General features: G+C 40.2%; 1 protein-coding gene across 6 annotated transcripts in view; it reads right to left on the bottom strand.

Moving 5' to 3' along the window:
- Positions 1–240: 240 nt before the first annotated feature.
- Positions 241–10,808, bottom strand: part of usp19 (ubiquitin specific peptidase 19) — a 66,122-nt gene continuing 55,554 nt past the window's right edge. For 4 of the 6 annotated variants that reach the window (XM_061904878.1, XM_061904879.1, XM_061904883.1 and 1 more), the window contains one exon: positions 1,172–8,047. In XM_061904878.1, coding sequence (XP_061760862.1) covers positions 7,778–8,047 — 270 coding nt within the window. In that variant the 3' untranslated portion in view covers positions 1,172–7,777. Of the gene's footprint in view, positions 1,082–1,171; positions 8,048–10,808 lie in introns of those variants that run through there. The other 2 variants (XM_061904881.1, XM_061904882.1) reach the window with 1 other exon arrangement.

The raw sequence follows: 10,808 nt of genomic DNA, 5'->3' as shown, positions 1-10,808 counted from the left end.
TATTGTGATGTAAAATTCAATGCCTAAGTCACTATCTCTTAGAACTATTGACATTTTTATGGCAATACAATTTTAAATCTTTACAATTTGGTACATTTACAAACTAATAAAATCTATGTTCCCATATTTTTAAAAGCAAATATGCACGAACCTCAAAACTTTTAGCATACTAATATGTGGAGTAAACACGCGCAAAGAAAACTAGACCATCACTATTTTGTGACAACACCACACATGCAGTTAATCCTCCAAATTATGTTTTATTTATATTAATAATTTACATGTATCCACAGCAGCATTCATGAAGACCCCAGAAAGAATGAAACCTAGCAAATATGTCAGCAGATTGTGTTTTTGTTTGACAAGGACTGGTTATACGACATGTAGGAACATGCAAACATGCACATTTCAGTTTACACTGAAGCCTTCGACAATTGCATCCACAGGATTCCAATATCTAAAGTTAACCGAACAAATACCAAAAGAAGAGAACGCACCCCGTTAGAAAAAGTAGCTCAGCACCCATTTGACGGTTTTCAATGCTACAAATTCCCACGCGCGATCTATTGCAGGAATTAAAAAAAGAAAAGGTTACCAACAGTATAAATGTCAACACATTACAACAAATTGAAATTCCCCCTCAAAGATCAACAGGGCTGGTCAGCAGTGACTTTGACAACAGAGAACAAGGTGCGATCGCTTACTTGTTTCCAACCGTTGAAATAACTTCTGTAGACGGGTGGAACCTATGAACACCCTTTGGTAGTCAAGGGAGCCGATTCTGGAGAAAATGTCTTGGTGTGGAAGAAGACTGACCAGGCCCAAAGGCCGCCGGGTGTCCCAACACAGGTGGCACTCAAAAAAAAAGGAATCCCGAGACGCCAAACTGAGGCGTTGACATAATGATGAGCACCAAGGTGTTGTGTTGTTGCAGATCAGATCAGTCCACATCCTCCATGTTGCTGTAGGACGGGGCCGCACAGTCTCCGGAGTGCGCAAAGAGACCAGAGGACACCTCCGCGCTCAGGTCGGGCTGTCCTTCAGAGTCCAGGTCAGCCCCGAACAACGACGGGCTCGAAGCCTGTAAAATAAACCAGCATCGATGATAAATCACGTAGGTTTTAAAAACATCTCGAGGATTTAAAACGACTGAGTAATAATAAAAAATCCATTCAAGTGAGAAATGGGGATATTTTATTGTCAGAAAAGTAGAAAATTGTACAATATTTGAAGGTGGGTATTTAAGGTACATTATTGCAGAGCGTCTTGGATTCATCCTCCATATTGCATATATTGACTTTACAATTCCACGTGTGTACATTTAAAGGCAAGGCAGGTTCGGTTGCAGTCAGAAGTCCCTGAGACCAGCATTATCCACAATTACAACTATACCACAGCAGTGCATTTTTACATGTACGGTACAGGCCAAAAGTTTGGACACGCCTTCTCCTCATTCAATGCGTTTTCTTTATTTTCAGGACTATTTACATTGTAGATTGTCACTGAAGACGTTAAAACTATGAATGAATACATGTGGAGTTATGTACTTAACAAAAAAAGGTGATATAACTGCAAACATGGTTTTATGGAGGGGGGCGTGGCCTGCGGGCCTGCCGCGAAACGGGGTGTGCAAGGATCGGCCTTGAAGACTGCGACAGGTAAGTGGATGGCCCAGGTGGGCCTTGTTATCTAATCTCCTGTCGCCTTCATTAGCAGCAGCCGGACGGAAACACGAGGTTGGAGTTGGAGTGGGAGCCAGAGAGAGAGACACGGTCTCAGAAAAAGCCTTGCACTATTTATGAAAACAAAACCATGTCGTACCCTGAAATCCGGGCTCTTGTGGCAGTCCGAGCAACCCACTAGAGGGCAACCTCTACAGTTCTATATTCTAGTTTCTTCAAAATAGCCACCCTTTGCTCGGATTATTGCTTGGCACACTTTTGGCATTCTCTCCATTAGCTTCAAGCACATCTGTGAAGTAAAAATTGTTTCAGGTGACAACCTCTTGTGGCCCATCGGGAGAATGCCAAGAGCGTGCAAAAACGTAATCAGAGCAAAGGGTGGCTATTTTGAGGAAAGTAGAATATAATTCATTATTTCACCTTTTTTCGTTAAGTGCATAACGCCACGTGTTCATTCATAGTTTTGATGCCTTCAGTGACAACCTACAAAGTAAATAGTCATGAAAATAAAGAAAACACATTGAATGAGAAGGTGTGTCCAAACTTTTGGTCTGTACCGTATATTTCTCCGCTGTCAAATATATTATTTATAAATATATTAATATATATTACGAGGACAATCAAGAGCTCTAGGTTGCTTTACATGTTCTACTCAAGGCAAAATAACATTGCGAGAATTGTATTTAAATATCTTCCTAAAAACACATTATACAATGATTTAAATCAGGGGTCTCAAACTCAATTTACCTGGATGGAAAAACTGGATGAGGCTGGGCCGCAAGAAAACATTTCTTAAAAAATCTAACATGCACTTTTTAATGAATTGACCTTCTATGAATGGCGTTCCCGCCCTAGCAACATACTTGCCAACCCTCACCATTTTTCCGGGAGACTCCTGAATTTCAGTGCACCTCCCGACAATCTACCGGTGCAAACATTCTCACGAATCTGTCCCAATTTTCACCCGGCCGACAATTAAGGGCTGCCGTGACTGCACTGCTTTTAACTTCCTCTACAACAGTGGTTCTCAACCTTTTTTCACTGTGAACTGTGAACATTTTTTTAATTCAAGTAAACCCCTAATAAGAGCAAAGCATTTTTGGTTGAAAAAGAGGAGATAAAGAAGTAAAATACAGCATGATGTCATCAGTTTCTGAATTATTACATAGTATGATAGTGCAAAAATATTGCTAATTTTTAGTGGTCTTTCTTGAACTATTTGGAAAAAAATGTACAAAAATAACAAGTGATTCAATAATTAATTAAAGCTGCAAGCAGCGTTGGTCGGGTCCGCCTTTGGCTGCCGCCGCTACTCAAGCCCTGTCTAAGTCAGACCAACATAGAGGTTTTTATTTCATGTCTACGACATTTCTAACAGAAGTTACATGCAGTTTCGTCTGGGTTTTTTCCTAGGGGGCGCTACAGCGCAATTTAGATTTTTTAGGGTTTGGTTTTTTTATTAGATGGCAATTTTCGCCACTCCTGATGTGTGTGTAAAATTTGGTGAGTTTTAAAGCATGGTAAGGGGGTCAAATTACAGATTGGTGTTTCTGGATGTTGTTGATAAATGGCTTTCGCTTTGTATAGTAGAGCTTTAACTTGCACTTTGAAGCATTTTAAAGGGGTCAAATTACAGTTCAAAGAGGCAAAAATGACATTTTTTAGGAAACTTTGCGCAGGGGTTCTTTGAAGGCGCGTAAAATCAAAACCGGAGCAGTAATCAAAACTTTGTTGGACTGTTTTAATCAAAAGGGTTCAATCTCTCTCCTGTGCGAGTTTGAAGCCGAAACGTCAAACGCACTCGGAGGAGTTTACGTTTGAAAAATGTGACAAGTTTTTACAAAACTTTTATTTTGAAGGGGTAATTTTTAACTTCCTGTTGATTTTTGCCGAAGGATGTCGATTATCTAAATGTAGGTCTAAGTGAGACCTACATAGAAGTTTTTGTTTCATGTCTTTCCGGCATTCCTACTGGAAGTTAAAAGCAATTTTGTTTGTGTTTTCTTCCTAGGAGCAGTTTTTGCTGTGTTTTATTCAAAAATTGCGCTAGAGCGAAATTTTGAGTATTGGGATTTTTTTTTTCATTAGATCGCAATTTTTGCCAGTCCTGATGTGTGTGTCAAGTTTGGTGAGTTTTGAAGCATGTTGAGGGGGTCCAATTACAGCTCAAAGAGGCAAAAATAGCATTTTTTGCGAAAATTTTGCTTTGAATGGGTTTTTGCAAAATTTTTGTTGATTTTTGCCCCAGAAGATACAATTATGAAATCTAGGTCTAAGTCAGCCCTACATAGAGGTTTTTGTTTCATGTCTCTACGACATTCCTAACGGAAGTTACGAGTAGTCTGTTTTTTTTTTCTTTCTAGGGGGCGCTAGAGTGCAATTTTCATTTTTGGGGTTTGGTTACTTAATAAGTTGGGAAGGTTTGCCACACCGACGTGTGTGTCAAATTTGGTGAGTTTTGAAGCATGTTAAGGGGGTCAAATTAGGGTGCGAAGGAGCGGAATAATAATAAAACACAGCAGTTTCAATAGGGCCTGCGGACCCTAATAAAGATTTCTACACATAGAAGTAATCATCAACTTAAAGTGCCCTCTTTGGGGATTGTATTAGAGATCCATCTGGATTCATCAACTTCATTCTAAACATTTCCTCACAATAAAGGAAATCTTTAACAGCAATATTTATGGAACATGTCCATAAAAAGTCTAGCTATTGTATTATTTTTTCACAGTTTATGAACTTACATTCATATCTCATTGAAGTATTATTCAATAAACATATTTATATAGGATTTATGAATTCCTGCTGTTTTTTCAGGGGTTTGCGCACCCCTTAAGAGTATTACCGCTCCACTACATGTCATTGCGCACACTTTTACGTCACACAACCAATGTGCCAGTGTCATAACATGTTATATGAGGCTTGTGCAGATGATTAACATCAGGGGCTGCAAGACATACTTGGTCAACAGCCATACAGGTCACACTGAAGGTGCCATATAAACAACTAACACTTTTACAAATATGCGCCACACTTTGAATCCAAACAAGAATGACAAACCCTTTTTGGGAGAATTTCCGTACCTTAACACAACTTAAACATAAGCGAACAAATACCCAGAACACCGTGCAGGGCTACAATATACAACACCTCAACCGACGCAAGTAGGGAGGGTGGGGGGGGGTGTATATTGTAGCCTGGAAGAGTCTGGACTGCACGGGATTCTGGGTAATTGTTAAATAAATGGGTTGTACTTGTATAGCGCTTTTCTACCTTCAAGGTACTCAAAGCGCTTTGACACTACTTCCACATTTACCCATTCACACACTGATGGAGGGAGCTGCCATGCAAGGCGCTAACCAGCACCCATCAGGAGCAAGGGTGAAGTGTCTTGCTCAGGACACAACGGACGTGACGAGGTTGGTACTAGGTGGGGATTGAACCAGGGACCCTCGGGTTGCGCACGTCCACTCTACTACTGCACCAAGCCGTCCCTATGTTATGTTATGTTTATGTTGTGTAACGATGTGGATGTTCTCCTGAAACGTGTTTGTCATTCTTGTTTGGTGTGGGTTCACAGTCTGGCACATATTTGTAACAGTGTTAAAGTTTTTTTTACAGCCACCCTTAGTGCGACGTGTGTAGCTGTTGATCAAATATATTTTGTAATACCACACTTGCGTTCTGCATCATACAACTGGGCTCGCACGCTGTCGATTCAGAATGTAGGGGGCGGCATAGGCAGAGCCATTATTACACTCCCTGAATATTGATGATCTGGTAGATGCCAACAGAAATGGTGAATAAAATTCAGGGGTCTCCCGGGAAAATTAGGGACGTTGTCAAGTATGACGCCATCAAGCGCCCTTCACATTAAACTCGCGGGCCGCACCAACATTAAATTGTAATTTCGAAGTGAGGGCCGCATAACAACATCTTGCGGGCCGAAATTGGCCCGCATGTTTGAGACCCCTGATTTAAAAGATCAAAATACATTTGAAAAAATAAAACAAAATACATTGATTAAAAAGAGAAAAAAACACAGGCAAAAACAGTTTCTTACAGAGAGAATGCAGTTTGCAGAAAAAGCAGCCAAAAATGCTGTAGAAAGTGTGTTTCATGGACCAAGGGGAGGTACTAACCTAATGAGATCTCTAAGGCAGGGGTGTCCAAATTTTTTCGAAAAAGGGCCTCACACCGAAGAGTCAAAGCATGCGTGGGACGTTTTGATATTTTATTTTGTAAAAAAAAAAAAAAAAAGTATCTAAAACTGAGATACATTTACAGACAAAACAATGTGTCTGCTTTGTATTAATTATTAGTATTAAAATTAGCTACCATATTTGCTTATTATGCCTACATTTTTACTGTTTTTTGTCTGATTTTATTTCGACAATATGCTGCGGGCCACACTTTGGACACCCCTGCTCTAAGGGGACGCCAACAGTGCAACACATTAAACATCTCTGCCATAAAGTATTCTCAGTAAGTGAACATTTTGCACATATAAACCTTTTAATGTGACTTCTTAGCCTGAGACCCAAATTAGAAATAGATTACTCTGACTTAATAGGTCATACTTTGTAATTATAATATATACAAGCACTTATAAGGATATAGAAGTATATACAAAACTAACCATTTAAAAAACAGACTTGCGTTTATTACATCCACATTTGATATAAATTGTGCCCTTTCATAATTTAAAAAACACTTAAAACAATTGAAAAAAAACCTGATTTCTGACCCTTTTAGGTTCCTCAACTATGGTTTGGGATAACCCCGCAGTAAAGCAATATTTCATTTTTCATTAGAGTCCTCAACTTCTTAAGTTTCCGCTGGACTGCATTTAACTTGCATACATCAATAACAATTTTAGTAGCTCCAATGTCTAGACCAGTGCTGTTCAAATGGTGGCTTCGGGGGTCAAATCCGGCCCCCAAGTTCAGTCTCCCAGTTCAAAACTTGGGAGACAAAAAAGTGCTGCTGTTGTGTAGAGGGGCTTGGACCACTGTGAACACATTGGCAGATCCCTGCATTGACATTTTAAACCCTGCTAGCAAACTAAGAACACTGGGGTCCAAACTTGTGATTTACATAACGGAGGTGTTCCTCAAGGCCGTCTTTTGAGTCCTCTCCTTTTTGGCAGTTATATGTTTGTTTTCAATGTGATAAATGTAACTTAAGTGTTGCTGTAGCTTGTTTACTTTAGATGCAGTCGGTTATGAATTTGTTCAACGTCTATAGTTATGAGGTCATGGTTCCATTTTAGGTCTTCTTTTTTTAATAATTTGGGCTATTCAACTGGTAGCCCGACAGTTCACTTAAACTTGTGAGATACTCACATTTTGGAAGCAGATTCCAAAAAAACCCACTAATCAATGTTTAATGTTGAAGACGTTGGTTCTCCGTAATACACAAAATAAGACTAATGTCCTTAGCTTTCTGAAAATGTGGCCTCAAAAACAATTTAGTTGAACATCCCTGGTCTAGAACTGAGCATGAATCATTCATGATCCTGCAAAAGTCTGACAGCCTGCACACAAAGCACTTAAAAAGACAAATGTGTACAGGACAGGTCGCCAACAACTCACAAAAATGCAGCTATTGAGACCTGATAATCATGCGCTGGGTTTTTATCAACAATCATAACTTTGATCAGATGTTCTCCCTGAGTGGTTGACATGAGTACTGCAGACCGTCGTAGCTCGAACATAGATTCAAGACACCTTTTGTTGGAATTTTGTGTCGAGGATTCAATGGAAATGTCTCCACTGACAACCATTTAGTGCCAGCTTCCACAAGCGACAAAAGCAAACCCACGAACAAATCTAAACCAAACTGCACCAAGTGGTGAAAAGAAGAATTTTGACTTGACTGAGACAAAAGCTTAAGAAATGCAGAAATAAAAAAATAAAAATAAAAAAACAAGAGCTGATGTCCAGTTCAGGTTGTGATTCCTTGTGTTCATATCTTCTAGAAATGAGCTTGGATTACAAGTGCTGAGGGTCCACAGCACTGTCAGAACATCAGCCTCTTCCTTTATTTCCTCCTTTGATCTCACTTGCGTTGAGCCCTTGAAAGATTGGTGCAGCTCAGGCCCACTTGGCTTTGTAAAGGAGAGGATAAAGTAAATTGACCAAAAGGGCAAACACGGCGGCCATGGTGCCCAGGACAAAATATCGCACGCGGTCGTCGTCAGGACTGCGATGACGCCTGTGCCGTTCCCTGGCATCATCTTCTTCATCCCTCGCCCTGTGCATTTGTTGTTGCCGCCGCCGCAGACCAGAGCGGAATGCTCCACGCGGGCCATCATCAAAGCCCTCTTCCTCTTCTTCCTCCAGTTCCCGCCATATTAGAGAGGCCTGCGATTGGCGGAAACTGGTGTCAGCTTCTGGGAAACAGGCTCGGTCTAACAAACACTGTCATGACTTGGGTGTTTAAAAATCCCTTGGGAATGTACGCTCGTCAGAAGCAATCGATTTCTCTTTTGAGAACCGGAGGAAATACTGCATACTAAACAATCATCCACGTGTTTAAACCAAAGAGTGAAAGCAGAACATTGAAAAAGAGACATGGAAACCTGTGGCTCAGAGGTATACACAAGTCAACTTGAACACAATAAAAAACTCCAGCTGTATGATCCTTTTCTACTTGTCACAGTTTAGCTGGAGCCTCACCCGGCAAGTCAAGAACAGGGCACATTCAAGAACCATTCACACATATGCACAATTAGGAATGGGCCTATAAATCAAATAATCCCACAATAAATGAAAATGAATTTGATACACTTGCCTGCATCAATAAATAGCCATGTTTGTGTGTGTTTGCTATCTCCGATTCTTGCTTTCAAACAAGGTGAAAGAGGGTTCACTCGCTCTTGTCCCCTGAGCACTTTCGCTCTATAGCAGAATTAAATGTGTGGATCTTCTTGTCAGTCGGTCACCCGCAATTTCTGTCTCTTAGTGTAGGTGGGATTGCTAGATTCCGACAGTCACAGAGCCTGGCTAATGAGAAGCGTGACAAAAATTAGGGGAAAAAAAGCAGATTGCAAAGCAAACGTCCCTGTATAGGAATGTTTCATCTTCGAACCAAATGAGCAAGATTGGCTGATCAACACGGACTAACAAGCCAGTACGCCCAATTTGTTGGAAAATGAAGTGGCAGTTTTTTCCAACTTGGGAAAAAATTGCTCTTCAAGATATACATTTATTTACCGTATTTCCTTGAATTGCCGCCGGGGTGCTAATTAATTTAAAACCTCTTCTCACTCCAGCGTTTACCAAAGGCATGCGCTAATTATTTTCAAACCTCTTCTCACTCCGGCGCTTACCAAAGGCATGCGGTAAATTTAGGCCTGCGCTTATAAATTTGAGTGTGATGTAAGGATACCATTATGAAAAGCACATTTGATAAAAAAAAACATTATTATGGTCTTACCTTTACTTATAAATGAAGTCCATGCGCAGCTCCTTCTGATCAAAAGCATCGATAACTTGTTTATAGAAGTCTTCCTTATCTTTCTTCAGTTTTAAAAGTCTCTGTCTCGATGGAGATCTTCCCTTATTACCCCCTGCTTCGACTGAAAGTCCAGTTTAGAAAACTGTTTTATTTTAGATATGTAATCCTCCATGTTAAAAGTGCAAGAGACAGGAAAAAATAAACGATCGCTGCTCACTCTTGCTGCTTGTTGTCACTTCTTCTGCAGCGGAGTAGTCGCAAGAAGGATCACTAGCGCCCTCTACCACCAGGAGGCGGGAGTTATTTAATGACTCATATTTGACACACGCAGCTACGGTATATCAATAAAACATAGCTGCTTACTGTTCTTTTTAGCCTATTCAATAGCTTGGACCTTAAATCCAACTGAATAGCTCTTAATCTTCTTCCCTTTATGCGATTTCAAATTATTGAAATCAGCCTCCTCCGTTTTGAAAATGATGACAGGTGAAGGGTCACTCGTGACGTGACAAGTTTTACCTGGCTGACATTCTAGGCATATGCTAATTTTTTTGAGAGACGAGTTTGACCCGGCGGAAATTCTACACATGCGCTAATAAAAATACTATTTTGCGAAACGAGTTTGACACGCCGTTAATCCTGAACCCGCGGTAATGCTAAACATGCGCTAATTATTTTGCGAAACGAGTTTGACTTTACTTCCATCCATCCATTTTTCTACCGCTTGTCCCTTTTGGAGGCACGGAGGGAGTCACGGGGGGTGCTGAAGCCTATCTCAACAGACATCCCAAATGACGACGAGAGAGTCGTAGAAGAGAAGAGGGAATATTCAAGCGGGCGATTTATATATTAAAAAAAGTGGTGAAAGATAGCAGAGGGATTCTCTTGTTTAGATTTTTCGTTTAGCGATGTAGATGACATCCAAGAAACCCACAATGCGTCTGCTTGGCCACATTTTGACAAATGTATGCGTCTGGATAAAACATTCATTTGAGTTGTTTACCATGTAAGCCCAAACCAAAACTGTTCTCGAGTTGCTAAGCCGGGCATATTTCGCACGACAAATTATGCCAAAAATGTACGCCGATGTGAGGAAGATCATAGCCGCACAATTAAGTCTAGTCGCTTACTTGGCACTGACCAGAACCGTACGTGTGTGACAGTCCATTACATCACCGACTGGGAATGTGCCTGATCGAAGACACGTTTTTTTAATCAGAGTACATTTTTTATCTGAGTTTGATACAATTTGCACAGCTATTTTATCTATTTTACGTAGAAAGATTTAGGGCTGGGTGATATGGCCTTTTATTAATATCTCGATATTAATAAATCATGATACACGACATATATCGCAATATTTTGCCTTAGCCTTGAATGAACACTTGGCCTAAAAATACTGGGATATCAGTTTTGGTTTAAATCGCCCAGTTCAACAGCACAGAGGTGTTTTAACGTTGCATTCAAGGAACACTTAACAGAGTAGGACGCCACAATGCCCGCCGGGAATAATAAATAGTAATAGATTTACTTTATTACGCAGTTTTAATTTAAGTAAATCAAAGTGCTGCAGTACAAACCGATATTTAAAATTATTTAAACAGATAAACTGACAAAAAAAATGTTCACAGTGAAGCATGAGAAACACAAATCATGCAAAACAGT

Source organism: Nerophis ophidion, linkage group LG06 (assembly GCF_033978795.1).
Source record: "Nerophis ophidion isolate RoL-2023_Sa linkage group LG06, RoL_Noph_v1.0, whole genome shotgun sequence".
Lineage (NCBI taxonomy): Eukaryota > Metazoa > Chordata > Actinopteri > Syngnathiformes > Syngnathidae > Nerophis > Nerophis ophidion.
This window is presented reverse-complemented; position numbering and strand designations above follow the sequence as displayed.